This window comes from Camellia sinensis, chromosome 10 (genome assembly GCF_055761805.1).
Source record: "Camellia sinensis isolate YWXY chromosome 10, ASM5576180v1, whole genome shotgun sequence".
In the NCBI taxonomy this organism is placed as follows: domain Eukaryota; kingdom Viridiplantae; phylum Streptophyta; class Magnoliopsida; order Ericales; family Theaceae; genus Camellia; species Camellia sinensis.
Window position 1 is genome coordinate 132,019,246 of NC_138970.1, and position 17,571 is coordinate 132,036,816.

At 36.3% G+C, this 17,571-nt stretch overlaps 1 protein-coding gene across 14 annotated transcripts; it reads right to left on the reverse strand.

The window, feature by feature from the left end:
• Positions 1 to 5,625: 5,625 nt before the first annotated feature.
• On the reverse strand, positions 5,626 to 14,623 carry LOC114299544 (ARM REPEAT PROTEIN INTERACTING WITH ABF2). Of its 14 annotated transcripts, none has more exons than XR_014342631.1 (8): positions 14,351 to 14,527; positions 13,044 to 13,170; positions 12,813 to 12,858; positions 12,299 to 12,492; positions 11,817 to 11,856; positions 9,658 to 9,781; positions 9,435 to 9,574; positions 5,626 to 5,930 (listed from the first exon to the last, which is right to left on the reverse strand). XR_014342631.1 is itself a non-coding variant. In XM_082892376.1 (8 exons), the coding sequence occupies exons 5-8, from the start codon at positions 11,817 to 11,819 to the stop codon at positions 5,919 to 5,921; spliced, it is 279 nt and encodes a 92-aa protein (XP_082748502.1). In that variant the 5' UTR covers positions 11,820 to 11,856; positions 12,299 to 12,492; positions 12,813 to 12,858; positions 13,044 to 13,655; positions 14,351 to 14,527; the 3' UTR covers positions 5,626 to 5,918. The 14 variants fall into 14 exon arrangements, 12 of the variants coding, with proteins under 12 accessions (XP_082748502.1, XP_082748501.1, XP_082748503.1 ...); XM_082892376.1 differs by having other exon boundaries at positions 13,044 to 13,655; XM_082892375.1 differs by having other exon boundaries at positions 13,044 to 13,156; positions 14,351 to 14,479.
• Between the last annotated feature and the right edge of the window lie 2,948 nt (positions 14,624 to 17,571).

Here is a 17,571-nt window from a genome sequence, read left to right on the forward strand (position 1 = left end):
CAATGTATATCGTGTGTGTCGGAGATAGAACAGATAGTGTATATCGGGCACCAAAATCAATTTCCTTCCCCCAAAAAAATAAAATAAAAAATTCAGCCTTTAGTGACTAAATTATTTTTTTTGACGCCAAATAGTGATGAATAATGACTAAAACTGTTTTGTAGCCAATGATTAATTAATAGCGACCAATATATTGGTAGCCAAAAGTATCATTTGGCTACTAATTTTTTTTCTGTCCTCAAAAATTGAACATACGACGACTAAATTTTGTAGTCAACAAAAGGTGTAAAAAATGTCCATAATATTTGGCGACTAAACTATATTTTTGTCAGCAATGAACCTTAATCAGTGACTAAAGCTAGAATTACTAGTGTAAAATATAAACTTTTGGCGACTAATTGTTATTTAGTCGCTGATTACTATATATTTAGTGACTAAATTTTGTTTTAGTCGCCAAAAAGACAATATATCTCAACTAAATTCAAATAGTAGCTAAACCATGGACCTTTGGTGACTAATTTTTTTTTTTTTTTATATTCGCCAAAAGGTATATTTTTGGTGACTAAATTTGTTTTGGTCGCCAAATTTGGTCACCAAATGTGTAGTTTCTTGTAGTGAATTTAGATAAGTAAGAATAAAAACAAATAATAAAGAAATTAATATCATAATATCTAAGTTGCTTAAACGGTAGGCGTGTTTTTAATGAAATATAAAGTTGTGAGACTAGGAAAATCTTCTCACATGGATTTTGGAGATCCAACGAAGAGATGAACTTTGTCCCTATAGACCTGCACAGATGAGCATGATTGGTGCCACCCAACCGAGGTTGTTGGCCAGAGACACTCCGATGGTGAAGTTAGTCACTTGATTAAAAGAACGAATGTATAGAAATGAAGAGTGTTTGTGTGCTGTGTGGGGGAGAGAGATCACCTGCCTCATTCTCTGGGATGCCCCCCTCTTTATATAGATGGGGGGTCTAATATTTGTTTAGGTTAGACCCATTGTAGGCCTTGTTTGGTTTAGTCCCCATAAGCTAATATATATTTTTTTTCTGGCTCCCACAAAAGTTTTTGGTTCGAACCTTATGATATAGTATAATAATTTTTTCTTTTAGCATATAAAAATTTGTCACGTGGCTTGAGGAGAAAGTTTGGAGGTTTTTGATACTAAGCCTAGTGTTCACATGTATAATAATACTAGTGGGTTGCATGTGCATTGCACGTGGTTTTCATCTAATCTAATATAATGTAATGTAATTAATTTTTAAAAGTCCTTGTTATTGGTATTTGTTCTTGTAATATAGAGGATAAACTTTAGAATAGAATGAGTATACTAACTATGCACTCCTTTGTAAGCATATTGTATAGACAATTTAGCAAAATCGTGAACAAAATATAACATATATAAACTTTAAAAATATAATAAATAAGTTCTTAAATACATAATGTTACCAAAAAGATGAAAAAAGAAAACAGAATAAAGAGTTTTTGAGACTAGTTCTGTGCAGTGAATATCGTACGTAATGAGAAAGATAGCATTATTTATAAGAATCATTTATGTTTTATGCAGAAATTGTATGAAATTTATTTTGTAAGAAAATGAAACTTAATGTTTTCGTTCCATATAGAAATTGCATAAGTAATTTATTGATATTTATAAACCCACTGTTTTGTGTGTATTCAATTTCATTGTCAATTTGCATTATCAAAAACTTTTATACAAATCATAAGTAATTATATGTTAGAATTTATCAAAGAATTAATGTAATAGACTTACTTTTGCACCATTAAGTTCTAGTCATGATGTTTAGCTATCATTTGACTTATCCCTTTTATTATTGTCAGTAATTGTAACGCCTCCAAAATAACATAATAAATCCAACTCATGAACAGAAGGATAACAGAAATAAAATACTTGCATTCATCAGAGTTTGTATTACAAAAGCTAACACATGCATTATACATTCATAAATGTTCATCCTGAATCTATAGCATGTAATACCAATTAATGATCAACAAAACAAATGCCCTACGGGCTTACATCTTTCCAAGATATTGCTTGGTTACAACAAAAGAGAGTCATAAGCTCTATACAAATAAAGCCCTCGGCTTGAATAAGCATTAAACACAAACAACAAAATAAAGCCTCCAGCTCCCAGATCCTCCCAAACTACGTCCTTGGAGGAAACATGTTACCAGTACCTGAAAATGGTTTCCCAAGTAGGGTGAGCCAAAACCCAGTAGAAACAATCTATCACAATATATGAGGTCTAACGAAAATATAAGTGTCAAGTGTATATTTAACATTTATGACAAAACACACATTCTCCACATGATTATGCGGTACTGATATTCATATCTAAATTCATTCTCATCTATTCATTTCAAATTATTTCAATTCATCTCAGTTCATGGGCCAAGTTTATAATTCTCTGAATAACCCAACTGAGACTAAAACTCAGTGGTTCTCAATCAACACAATCATCATACAAGCACTTCAATCTTGCTATTTTACAGAAATTTCATCCGCGGGATCGGCACCCATGTATATACATGATTTCGGGACTTTCACCCTAGACACTCCGACCAACTTAATTTCAATGGAATCCATCCCCTATCTCCTCCCAAAACATGGAGTACATCACCTTTCTTCTCCCAAAACATTATACATATACAATGTATTTAAAATACCGTCATATTCAATGACTATCAACTATGAATGCCTTAACATACCCTCATATTCAATGACACAATTAAATGATTAGTTTCAATTCACCTAATTCTCATACAATTTCTACAACAATCATAGCTATCCTCCACCGATAGCCCAATACAGATATTTCTAAACAGATATTCAATCTTAAGACAGATAATTTATTCAAGACTTTCAAAGGTGAGAGGTATTACATACTTAACTCCACCATCTATTTCAATGTTCGTCCAATTTCATGTTTACAACACCAATTTCATTTATTTATACAAAATAAATATTGTAATCTTTTTAGGGAAAAATTTTCCATTTTTCCAAAAATCAACCCAAGTTCCAAAATCAACAATTTTGACACAACACCACCTTATTTCCAAACTCCATAACCATTTAATTTCCATTCATCAAAGACCCTCTTTTATTTCCTAACCAAACCCTAGGTTTGTTCAAACTACTCCCAAATCCCACCGTTCTTACACAATGACAAATAACTAAGTTAAAGATCATATGAAAGTGTAGAAGATCCCTACCTTAAAGAGAGAAAATAAGCCAAGCAAAGGTGGAACTTCAAAGATGCCCAAACCCAACTCTATTTGGATCAAAGTGTAAATCTTGAGATGCTTTATCTTTTTAACAAAGGTGAATGGGTGGAGAAACCACTAGAACTAGGTGAAAATGTAAAGAGAGAGAGTGTTTTAGAGAGAGAGAGTCTCAACCTTAGGTTTTGGGATGAAAAGATCTAAAAAAGTGACGTAAAAAGTCATTTTCGCGATCTGATGTATGCACAATCCGCTCGAGTGTAAAAGTTGACGCTCGAGCATTAGACACAATAAGTTGTTCTGCTCGAGCGCAGAATACTCGCATCCAATACTTTTGCTGGCAATAGACAAACCGTTCGAGTGCAAGAAGAGCCACACAAGCGCCCACCCGCTCGAGCGTAAGAAATGTCGCTCAAGCGTAGAAAACATCCCTCCAGTACTTTTGCAGACGTGCAAAATACTGAGAGTGTGCAAATCCCGCTTGAGCACAAGAAACGCCGCTCGAGTGGAGGACCAAAATTCTAGGCAGCACCAAGTTTGAAAACCAAGCAATCAACCTGTTCCAAACACACTCAACACGCCCAAATAACCAAATTTAAGGAGGAATAAAGAGTAACAGACAATGAACAACATTCAGAAATCATAAACCCAAGTCCGGACTATCACAAGTGTCGGGTCAAAACTTGGATCGCTATAACCTTCCCCCCTTAAAGAATTTCGTCCCCGAAATTTCAAATTAAGTTTTAATACACAGCTAAAACTAATTACGACAACGATAATCATTCAATTCCATTACCATGACCCATTCACCGGTCATCCATTTTAAGCAATGTTGAATATACAATTCATACTTTCCCAAATCATGTGCAACGTTTAATCAAAATCCAAGTTCTTTTTCTGAAATTTATACGGCATATACAATGCTCCCAAAAGTGATACAATCATACATAATATTTCATATTCTTAAAACATACACAATGCTTATATTGAACTCATAATTCCAAACTCCCATAACATATACAATGTTCTCATAATTCAAAACATATACAACGTTATTACATTTCTTTAACATAATCAATATCTTAATACATGCTCAAGCCTCAACAAGCAAGTCCGGATATTTCTCTCGGACTTCCAATTCACACTCACAAGTTGCTTCCTCGACCCCGTGATGTTTCCATAATACTTTTACCAAAGGAATTGTCTTGCCTCGCAAGACTTGGTCCCAGGTATCCAAGACTCTCACCGGTCTCTCCTCATACGAGACGTCCTCGCCTACCTCTAAGTCGGTCCAATCCAACACATGCGATGAATCCAGCTCATACTTCCGGCGCATACTAATATGAAACACATAGTGGACCCCGGAAAGTTGTGGTGGCAATGCCAAATGGTAAGCTACCTCTCCGATCTGCTGAAGGAGCTCAAAAGGCCCAATAAATCGAGGGGACAACTTTCCACTCTTTCCAAACCTCATCAAATCCCTCCGAGGTGATATTTTCAAGAACACATGGACCCCTACCTCAAAAGACGAGGGCCTTCTCCTACGATTGGCATAACTCTTTTGGCGACTTTAGGCCGTAACCAACCTCTTACGGATAAATGCAACTTTCTTAGTCGTTTCTCGAACCAACTCCGGGCCTAACATAGGTGCATCACCAACTACAACAAAAAAGGCCTTTGGTGACAGACTGATTGTCTCCAAACACCAAATTTTCATCACCAAAGTGATTTGTGACGAAAAAATTTTGTCACCATGTTTGTCGCTGAGAGTACCTGGTAACAAAAAATAGTTTCGTCGCCTATTTTTCATTTTTGGCGATGAAATTTTTCATCTCCAAATGTTGCATTTTTCGTCCTCTATAACATCAATTTCGTCACTAGAATTAGATAATATTTTATTTTAATTGTTTTGGTGACGAAATATTTCATCACCAAATAAGTTTTAGTGACAAATTTTTTCCTCACCAATGATATAGATTAAGGTGACAAAAACATTCATCACTAAAATGAGTACAAAAAAAAATTCTTCAATGACAAAAAACATTGTCACCAAATATTTCAATTTAACGACGAAATATTCAACAAATGTGACGAAATTATTTGTTTGGTACTATATCATTAGTGACAAAATTATTCATGTTGTTTGAAAACTATTATTAACATTTTTTTTTCGTTGCTAATAATAATTAAAAAAATTAAAATAGGGGTAATATTTTCAATTTAAAATTTTTTTTCACACTAAAAATTCTCTGTGCATTTCAATAACCTGTTCAATAAAATATCTATTACAAATCAATACAAAAATCTATTCATTTTCATAAACACCATAGTCGAATTTCAGCGTAATATCAACAAAAATACAATATCAACTGCATGCGGATTACCAAACCTGTCTCATAATATCAACAAAAAACATGTCTACTAATATCCACAAAAATACAATATCAACCGCATGCGGATTACCAAACGCGTCTCCTAATATCCACAAAAAAACATGTCTACTAACATCCACAAAAATATAATATCAAGTGCAGATGACCAAACATGTCCTGTAATACCCACAAAAGTATAAAATTTACAATGCAACCAAAATACATGTAAGGTAGAATGAACAAAAACACAAACACAAAATGAGCAAGCTTCTGCTCTCCAGATTACCAAACATGTCCATATCTAATCTCCAATCTGCAACAAAACAAAACACAAAAAAGAAAAAAAGAATGCAAATTAGACAATTACTATCTTATCAATTAAATATACAATTTAACATTTATTTTTGGACATAGTTTTCAAACCGAGAGTCCCGTGCTAGTTCCGTAAGTTTACACAAGTTACAATGGTCGCATCCGGCATGTTTGAGGTGTTCCCCGAACCTTCTCGTAGTTGTTTAACGATTTTGGCCCCGATGGCCTATTTTCAAGCTTCAGTGTGAGAAAAGTGCATTTTTCGACTTAGTTTTCAAACCAGGAGTCTCGTGCTAGTTCCGTAAATTTACATAAGTTACAGTGGTTGCTTCTGAGGTGTTTGAGGTGTTCCCCGAGCCTTCTCATGGTTGTTTAACGATTTTGGCCCCCGATGGCCAATTTTCAAACTTAAGTGTGAGAAAAGTGTATTTTTTGACTTAGTTTTTAAATCAGGAGTCCTGTGCTAGTTCCATAAGTTTCCACCACTTACATTGGTCCCTCCTGAGGTGTTTAAGGTATTCCCTGGGCCTTCTCGTGACTATTACACGATTTTGACCCCCGATGGCCTATTTTCAAGCTTAAGTGTAAGAAAAATGTATTTTTTGACTTAGTTTTCAAATCGGGAGTCCCGTGCTAGTTCCGTAAGTTTCCACAACTTACATTGGTCCCTTCCGAGATGTTTAAGGTGTTCTCCAAGCCTTCTCGTGACTATTACACAATTTTGGCCCCATATGGCTTATTTTCAAGCTTAAATGTGAGAAAAATGTATTTTTCGACTTAGTTTTCAACCGGGAGTCCCATGCTAGTTCTGTAAGTTTTCACCACTTACATTGGTCCCTCTCGAGGTGTTTTAGGTGTTCCCTGGGCCTTCTCATGGCTGTTACATGATTTTGGCCCCCCGATGGCCTATATTTAATCTTAAGTGTTAGAAAAGTGTATTTTTTTACTTAGTTTTCAAACCAGGAGTCTCATGCTAGTTCCGTAAGTTTCCACAACTTACATTGGTCCCTCTTGAGGTGTTTGAGGCATTCCCCGGGCCTTCTCGTGGCTATTATATGATTTTGACCCCCCGATGGCCTATTTTCAAGCTTAAGTGTTTGAAAAATGCATTTTTCGACTTAGTTTTCAAACTGGGAGTCCCGTGCTAGTTCCGTAAGTTTCCACAACTTACATTGGTCCCTCCCAAGGTGTTCAGGGTGTTCCCCGGACCTTCTTGTGGTTGTTACACGATTTTGGCCCCCTCGATGGCCTATTTTCAAGCCTAAGTGTTGGAAAAGTGCGTTTTTTCTACTCAGCTTTCAAGCAAGGAGTCTCGTGCTAGTTCCGTAAGTTTTCACAACTTACATCGGTCCCTCCTGAGGTGTTCCCCGGGCCTGCTCGTGGCTGTTTCACGATTTTGGAGTCCGATGGCATATTTTCAAGCCTAAGTGTTGGAAAAGTGCATTTTTTTACTTAGTTTGCAAACCAAGAGTGCCGCGCTAGTTCTGTATGTTTCTACAACTTACATTGGTCCCTCTCGTGTTGTTATCACGATAATTTCTCATTGCCGAGTGTGAAGTCAGTTTCTCAAGGAAGTGCAAAAATATCAATAACAACAAAGACGTAGATAGATAGTTTATTTTAGATGTTTACAGCATCATTGATTTCAAGTTAGGATACTTCCCCATCTCACTGTTATAAATATATTAGTGAATTACAAATTTTCATAGAGCTATATTTGGATGGAGGCTTTGAACCACAGCAAGCAAGTTCGGTATATCTTGATTCAGATCATGGTCATCTGAACTCAAAAATGAAACAAAAACAACAAAGAAAAACTTGTTTTGACTTGTATTAACCAAATGCTGCATAGACATAGAATTGTCATCTATTGTTTAATTTATGATAAAAGGTTAGATATCAGCATTAACCTCATGGTACAATAGAATATAACTGGTGAAAAATCTAGAAATCCCCTAGATGTTGATTTGTGATTATGTATCAATTTTAAGCAGAATATAACAATCCCAATCAAACAATCAAACAATCAAGACAAAGAGACACAACAATTTTTACGTGGAAAAAACCACAATTGGACACCTCCAACTGTGATCAAAAAACCACGGGCAACAGCCACAAGACAATCCACTAAGAAGAATTAAAGGAATTACACAGGTATACTCTCAATTACCTAGCGAATCCACAACGCCTAATTGAACCAACCTTTATGTGCCTCTTCCAACCCCATCTTCACCACGGAATTGTCTTTCTGATGAGCCACTCCGGAATCCACCAAAGCTTCAGGCTCGAATTCTTCAGAATCCACAACTGAAGAATAACTCTCTCTTTTGTGTATAACAAACAAACCTTTGATGTACTCTCTCTAGATCATGAGTTGAATACTCAATAAAAAACACCAAAGAAAACTAGCAAAATCTCTCCAGATATAAACCTTAAGATCCAAAAATAAGATCTGGAGAAGTTTTTTTAGTGTTGGGAGAAAACCAACTATTTATAGAAAACCAAAGCAATCCTAATTTCAGAAGAAAACCAACTCTAGAATCAAATCTGGAAATCTGGATCGCGCGGTCCGCTCGAGCGCCCTTTTCCCCGCTCGAGCGGAGACTACAAATTCTATGATTTCATACAGGCTCCACGCTCGAGCGTCGGTTTTGCCGCTCGAGCGGCGAATCACACCATCCAGTATTTTTTCAGGCGACTGCAGAGATGCTGAGAGCTTCCAATCCACGCTCGAGCGCCCGTTTCCCCGCTCGAGCGGACAGGCCAAAACTGGAAAAACTGAAAAAAAAATAACATGATCGAACAGGCAACTTTGAATGCATTTTTGCATTTTGCTTCGGGGGCGCTGCCCCTCAACCCCGCCGTGGCGCTGCCCCGGACCCGCCAAGGGGCGCTGCCCCCTGGACCCCCGCGAGCTGACCGGGCAGCTCGATCCCCGTCATAATCAACGAAGTGGCAATCTTGAAAGCTTTATCATCACAAACTTCTCTGAAATGCTTGATTCGGGTTGGATTCGCATCTAACAACTCATAGCCTCACTGAAATAAAACTGCGAATAAAATTACAACTCAAAGGAGTTTTGTCAAACGGGATTGCCAAGAAATAAAACCTAACAACTGGCATATAACTCTAAAAGGTACACATTGAAGGAAATATGATAAAAGTTAAATCCCAGTTAGCAGTAATTACTATAGAAGCTGGAAATTTGGTCAAATCAACAAGCCCAAACCCCTTTAAGACAGAGGTCTTGAGTACAGCACAATTAATATTTCAACAATTGTCTAGTGAAAAGCTAATAGCCTCACTACTCTACTCTAGGACCCTAACTCTTGCAAGATGCATGTACACAATTAAAATAAACGACATATTCAAAATTTCTTAAATTAAAAGTCAACTGATATTTTCACGAAATCTTCCAAATACTAGTCCTGCTAATTGTTTGAAATAATTCCAAATCTAACATAAGACATGGGCCAAATAAACTAACAATAAAAAGGACACACACCTGTGGCGTCAGAGATGGAGGAGCAGCATTAATGGAAGAAAGAGTCGTGGCTTTGTTAGCCAACTTGTACAAGGCTATAGAACCATCAAGTTGCTGCTTTAGGTTCGTGGAACCAAGAAGACCAAGTAGTAACTCTAATCCTGCACACAAGTGATATAAGCAAATGAAATCGATAGGACAACAGTTTCAATTATGTCAAATGTCAGCCTAGAAAAAGGCATACCATTGTTATCAATGAATATTGTTCTCAGATCCTCTGCAGAACAAAGGTTGGCAAGAGCCAAAGCAACTCGTCTTTGAACAGTCTTCTCTACTATACGCATCAGATATAACAAATGGCTCAAAACCTACAAGGGAGAAATTAAGGGATTTAGATTCAAGAATGTACATAAAAAAGCACTAGAACTAAACCATAATCATATAATTTAACATCTACACACAAAAAAATGCTCACCCATCCCTAAATCTTCTCCTCTAATCTTTTCAGTGTCTTGGCTACACAATGTACTCAATAAAGTTTATAATTATAGAAACTACAAATTTCGAGACAGCATATCATATAAGAGGAACTGACAAAAACAACAATTTTGGTATATGATAATAATGGGAAGGCACAAATATGAACCACACTCTGGGAACCTTCAGTAGTTTGGCCATCTTGTTGTTCAATATAGGCACCTATCTGAGAACAACTTTGGCCCACTTAACATGACTTGACATCAAATTTTAAAACCATGCACCTACATAGATGCCTGCTTTTTTTTTTTTCTCTTCTTGTCACCCTGCCACTGCAAGGAGGTATCCATAGCATGGAACCACTCAACATCATTTGAACCAGAATATGGTGTCATTTTCATTTCACAAGAATCTACTAACCATAAATGCAAAGTTTGTTTTTGCTTTTGTTCTTTTCACAAAAAGAATTTAAAGCAATTATAACAAAAAATATTCCCCATCTTTTTTTTTTTTGGTTTAGTATTCCCTATCATTGAAAAATAACTTCCATCTCCTCAGTTATGACCTACACAACCAAAGTTTTGAAAAGTTCAAAAATTCAATGGATGCATTAACTTAGACTCATAACAAGTGTGAATCCCACAACAAAGACATATATTACAAATGTGAATCCCACAACAAAGACATATATTACAACACACATCAATGAGAACAATTGAGACTAACTACTTCAGACTTCAATGAGAATAGCTCACAAACACAAACATAGTTATAGATGTTCATCATAACTGCAATCAATTTACCATTTTGCTTTTGTCAATCTACTATCATAACTGCCATTTGAAAACAAAAACTATCGAAATTCACCCATACAACAAATATAACATATCCAGGTTTTCAGTAGGTTTACTCTCAACCTCTTAAGACCATTATGGGTTTTCAGTTGGTTCACCCTTAACCTCATCCACGTGTGTGATTGTGTACATGCGTGTGTGTATATATATATATATCAATGTGTAGAAGATACCTGCTCATCAATTCCTGTCAAATCCTGTCTAAGGCCATTGAGAAGAGTCACCTAAAGATCAAACTCGATTACAAGATCCACAAAACTTGATACCAAAACATTCAAAGAAAAACACAGCATAACTAATAAGTGTTCAAAGAAAAACATTCACCTAAACTTAATTATATTTAACATGAAGATTACACAAAAGTTATAGCTATAACAAATCATAAGCAAGCGGTAGAAAAAAAAAAAAAAACTATTTTAATATCAAATCACATAGTTTGTTTTCCAGAATTTATGTGTTGTTGCTGGAGGATATCCACATGACTTCTGCAGATGTTGTAGAAAAACTAATAAGTGTTGCAAAAAGGAATCACAGCAGCAAAGCTTCTACAGAGGTGAAAAAACACTGCAATCAGCATGGGCTGCAGCCAGCAGAGAAATAAACCAGCCAACATTACAGCAGAACAACAACTGGGGACACAGTCAGCATAACAGCAGGAAATCCATCACAACAGATTCGAAACAACAAAATCAGTTGCAAACAACCAGAAGCAAATGTTCACAGGCCTAAAAGAAATCTGTTCAACCACCACATATTAGACCTATGGGAAGGTTGAACAGATTCAATATACTGCTAGTTCAGATTCCAGTAAACCCCAATGACAAATTTACATTTTATAAAACAAAGTTGGGTAAAAACTGCCCACAAAATTTAGTCCTCATTCACTCAACGCTCAATACGCAACACAAAACACTCCAAACAATTTATGAGAGCTAGCCAAACACTCAACCCTCAACAAAAAAACTCCCTTACAATTAGGACCAACTTGACAACCTACAGAAAAAGAGTTAGATAAACCATGTCGTTCACCATCACTCAACCCACAGAATTGAGCCTAGTTATAGGGACTCACCATCTCAACCCTCCTCCCTACATGAGACCAGCTTGACAACCTGCAAAGCAAGATAATGAACAAGAATACATGAATATGGAGGTCTCACATCTCTCAACACTTATATATGGGCTCAAATTCCCTCATAAACAAAACACTTTCAACTCTCAAGAATCTCAATCAATACACCTAACTGAGGTGGCTCACAATCACTCAACCTACAACATCCCTAACTAAGTAGCAGCATAGTATTGCAGACAAAGGGAAAATGGGGAAAATGAGAAAAATCCTATAGTTTCTCTCCTGCCAGATACAATAGACAGCACAAGTAAACATCAATTTCTTCACAGTAGTGGCCAAGGAGTGGCCAGAAATTTGCCCAAATAACCAGTCCACACAGCTGCCCCAATTCACAGCAGGCCAGTGCATGTTACATTTTGTTGATTACAGTTTGACACTACTACCTTAAATGATAAACAAAATTGTAATGTTTACAAAAATACCTTCACTACAGCTCATCTTTTCCAAGTTCCTGCTGGGCAAGTTTATCCCGATTCTTCTGAATAAAGTCAGTTGTATCCTCTTTGGTAAGTTACCCATTGTACTGCAATAGATTTCCACCTGCTGACCTGAAGTACAATGTTGGATAACCTTTCACGTCAAAAATATCAATTGGTACATCATTTGCAATGGCATCCTACAAAGTACAAAATGGTGAAAGCAATTCAGGAATAAAATTTGTAACAAAAAAATGGATCAATATCTACGCAGATGAAACCAGTAAGTTGTAATCAAACCAATGCTTTCAATGCGGTAAAGAAATCCCATGGTAATGGTGCAGAAAAAATCATAACCGAAGATACAAATAAGAAAATCATATCAATAATTAGAAAGCAGAATGTAGATTAACGGATGAGAAATAAACCAACATAGATGAGCCAAAATATCAAGCTAGGATTAATTAAAAATAATTTTTACTATATATTGTTGTAAAAGCCAGAAGGAAAAGAATTTTACTCTTCAGCTTTAGAAGCCATAGATGAACAGTACATGAACCTGCAACCTAGAAATGACGGAAGAAAATGATTTCAATTTGCAAGGCAAAAATAACATTAAAGGAAAGGTACTTTGAGAGTAATATTGAAACAAAATTCAGGTGCACAATATTTGTAGAAAATAATTGTCTATACTGACAAAGCAACAAATCTCTTCAAATAGTCTTTAGCTAGTTTGGGTTATAGATCTTACAATCTTTGCAATGACAACATCAGCATCACTTTCAAATGAAACACCAACTTCATCCAAGATTAGAGCCAAGTTTTTGCAGTGACCGCACCATGGTGCATAAAATTCCAACGGAACTTTGTAACAAAACCTAACCACATATCAGCATGAATTGACTGATAACTTGACAATCATTAAGATCTAATAAATTTTTCTTGGTTTCTGAACTCTAAATTAATTATACAAAAACAATCAATGTATTCATCAAAATTACACTTTATGATATCATTACTCATTGTCATGTTAGGCAAAAACAAGCAAAAAAATTAAGAGACTGTCTGCACCCCAGAATAAGAAAGTTCGACTCCCCCCCCTCCCCAAAAAAGAGAAAAAAAAAAATACACGCACACACACTCACATTTACAGAATATTATGACAGATTGACAATACACTTCTGAAGAGGCATGACCTTTAACATAGAACAGGTCAATCCAAAATTCTAATTGACATAAGGACCACATAAAAAGCCAAACACCAATCCCAAGTTACTAATATGGATATGAACAAATAAAATGTTGAAAAAACTACAGTCAATACGTAACATTTTCCCCAGAGTTGAAAACATTGTCCTAAAGTCTGTCAGCAACAATAAATTAATCATTATTTATAACTATATAGTAGTTGAAAAAGATTTATTATTAAGAAAATTAAAATAAATTCAGTAATATATACAACCTATATGGAAAGTCATATTCATTAAAAAGATTTAATTAACACAACACTGACATACCGAAATTTGGGTTGAAGTAATTTACTACCACAAGCCACAAACTCCATGGGAGAGATCCGAGATTGAACCAGTTTAGCCAACAAAAAAACAAAAAAAAAGGAACAAAAAAAAAAAACAAACAAACAAACAAACAAAACAAAACAAAACAAAACAATAAAGAAAAAAAACTAGCCATTGTGGCATTTTATCAAACACCTAGCAAACACAATAGAATATCATGAGACTTTACAGTGTGTAGAATCAACAACAATCCATTCAATTCAATGATTATATTGATTATAATATGAATATCATAATCAGAATATAGAACATGTTAATCATTATATTTTTCATATTTTTTTCCCCAATTAAAATCATTCAAGTTGTTCATGGAACCCTTCAAAGTAGAGAAGTTATAGAAATGTTAGAAGCAATGAATGGAATGGCTTTAATCTCATCTTGACCCAAACGCGTCTGAAGACAGAGTAAGGGTAGAGAATGAGAAACGAGAGACCCGAATAGAGAGAGGGGTAGAGAAAGAGAAACAGAGACTACAACTAACCTGGAATTCATGGACGGTGCTACGAGTTAGATGGTGTTCCTTTGCGAGTTGGACAATGGTGCAAGAGAGAGAAACAGAAAGCTTTGATGAAGCTATACAGTCTGCCTCTGCATGTGAAATGAGAGCAATGGATTATTTGGGTCAAGAGAATGGATTTGGTGTGGAATAGAATTTGTCTCCAAAACACAAAACTACATAGTTTTATATATTGAAATATTTGGTGACAAAATATTTATCCTCACCAATAATATTTTTAATGAAGATGAAATTTTTTGTCACTAACTTGGCAGCATAATTCCCTCCAAATTTTTTAATAGCGGGAAAAAATTTTGGTGACGAAAAAAATAAAAATAATGACGAAAAATAATTTCGTCACCTAATTTTTTATTATGATGTAGATTGGTGACGAAATTTTATTTTTCTCTCTAAAAATGGAACATTTGGAGACGAAATATTATTTTCTTCACTAAAAGGTAAGTCTTTCATGACAAAATTTATTTTCGTCATTAGTTTTCGTCTCCAAAGACACTTTCTGTTGTAGTGACCCACATTGGCCCAACACACATGGGACCTACACAGTCGGCCATACAAAGCCTCAAATGGTGTCATACCAATACTCGATTGGAAGCTATTGTTATAGGCAAACTCTACCAAGGGCAAGTGCCTCTCCCACGAACTCTTAAAGTCGAGGACACAACCCCGAAGCATATCCTCAAGGATTTGATTAGTATGCTCGGACTGCCTGTCAGTCTGAGGATGATACGCGGTACTAAAGGTCAATTTAGTACCCAAGGCACTCTACAAGCTCTGCCACAACCAAGCTGTGAAACGCGGATCTCTATTCGATACAATCGTTACTGGGACCTTGTGCAACCTCACTATGTCCCTGATATACAAGTTGGCAAGATGGTCTACCGAATCACTCACGCGCATAGGCATGAAGTGCGCGGACTTGAACAACCGGTCAACTACTACCCAAATGGTATCACTACCTCATTGAGTCCTCGGAAGGCCCACAACAAAATCCATCGTAACATCCTCTCATTTCCACTCGGCTATAGGCAAGGGTTGCAACAAACCCGCTAGCCTCTAATGTTTGACCTTCACTTGCTGACAAGCAAGGCAGCTTGATACAAACACCGCCACATCCTTCTTCATACCCCTCTACCAAAACTGGCGACTAAGGTTGTGATACATCTTTGTGCCTCTCGAATGCACCACAAGGCATGAATGGTGAAACTCTCGGAGTACTTCCTCTCAGCAAGACTCCGGCACGAACAAGCGGTCACAGTATCTCACACTCTAGTCGAGATACACACTCAAGCCTCTTTCTACCTTCCCACTAGAGATCTTCTCCCAGAGGGATTCCGTCTCAAGGTCACCCTTTTGTGCTTCTAACACTCGGTTCACAAGTGTAGGTTGTGTAATCACTGAAAACAAGGCTGTAGATTCAACAGACTCACCCAGATGCAACTCAAACTCACCAAGAGTACTCAGCATCTCTCATTCTCGAACAATGATACAAGCCACACTGCTAATTGACTTCCTACTTAAGGCGTCAGCCATAACATTGGCCTTTCCCGGATGATAATACAACTCAAAATTATAATCTTCTATGAACTCCATCCACCTCTTCTGCCTTAAATTCAAGTCTTTCTACGTAAACACATACTTCAGGCTCTTGTGATCAGAAAACACCTCGAACTTCTCACCGTAAAGGTAATGCCTCCAAATCTTTAAGGCAAAGATTACTGCCGCTAACTCTAAGTCATGAGTAGGGTAATTCCTCTCATGTGTTTTCAACTGTTGTGAACCATAGACCACTACCTTGAAGCCATGTGCAATGCAGCAGAGTAGATAACTAAACTAAACAAATGGTTGAACTTGTTTGTATGTCAAGACCAAAACAGAGCAAATAAAAGCAAGATATATGCCCTCAAAAGCAAAAACACACCAAACCTCCCAAACACATCTTATTCATAGGCTAATAATAAAGTCAAGTGCTTAATTAACAAGACAGATGATAATTGGCAAGCATCTTATTTAACCCAAGTGGTATTTCCACTCCATGAAACCAATTAAGGAATGAAACTGCTAGCATATGAGTATGGTGGTGGTGGTGCTATGACGTAAAACCATATCCCATAGCTAACTATCAAAAACAATAGGGAGATGTGCAATAAGGCACTAAAAGGATGCAACGGGTGAACAAGTATAATCACCACGATTGAGGCAAGAAAGCATGTTGTGGTCAATGGACAAGTTCAAAGATTGAAGAAGTAGAATGGTTTTTATGTGATGATAGAATTTTTGAATAGAACTACATTGAAAAGATTGTGGGTAGTGTTGTGGGGTTTGGGGGTAGTAAAATTACTGGTGCAAATATGTATATCATCAAATTTGGAGGAGACAACATTAGAACCAAAACCCCCAGTCATGTCCCAAAAACCCAAATTGCTCAAACACTGAAGCATCCAGTTTACAGCTTCATCAAAGAAACCATAACTTGAAGACACAAAAAACAAGCTTTAAAAAACAAAAAAATAAAAGCAAAAAATTGTTTATATAAAAGTTCAGAATGTTTATTTAATTTTTTTTTTAAAGGAAAGGAACTATAAACAAATAAAAGATCAACCAGTAGTGTGAATCAACAAAAATAGTGCTTACAAACAATCAGACATTACTCATTGATTTACAAGAGAATTACAGTAAAAAGATGTACGACATCAACATTTAAACAGTAGAATGAGCATCCCAGTACAAAAAAAACCCAAATCTCTTACTAGTCACACATTAAGATAATATATTTCTAAAATCAAATTAATCTCTTAAGCTTGAATTTGGGATTTCTTTCTGGAAATCAACACAAACCTATAGCAAGTGTAGGAAATTAACACAAAATGAACACAAAAATCTAGATTTTGAGTTAAGAAATCAACACACAATCAAATAACAAAAATCATATAAAACCATTGAGCTACGTGTGAGAAATGAGGAAATAGAGGAAGTGAGAGAGAGAGAGAGACCGAGATGGACACAAAGGGAGAGGGAGAGAGAGTGAGATCGACAAAGAGGGATCGAGACTGAGAGCGACAGAGAGGGAGAGAGACCAAGAGTGACAAAGCGAGAGAAAAATACCTGTGATTCAGTGGCGCTGGTGATTTGCAAGTGGCGATGTGCGACGGTGGCCAGCGCCAGTGCTGAGCGTTGGTGGTGAGCGG

Excerpts from the sequence above, each read along its gene's own strand:
- LOC114299544 (XM_082892378.1), bottom strand. Across the intron at positions 9,575-9,657 it reads AATATTCATTGATAACAATG|GATTAGAGTTACTACTTGGT; the intron begins GTATGCCTTTTT and ends ACTTGTGTGCAG.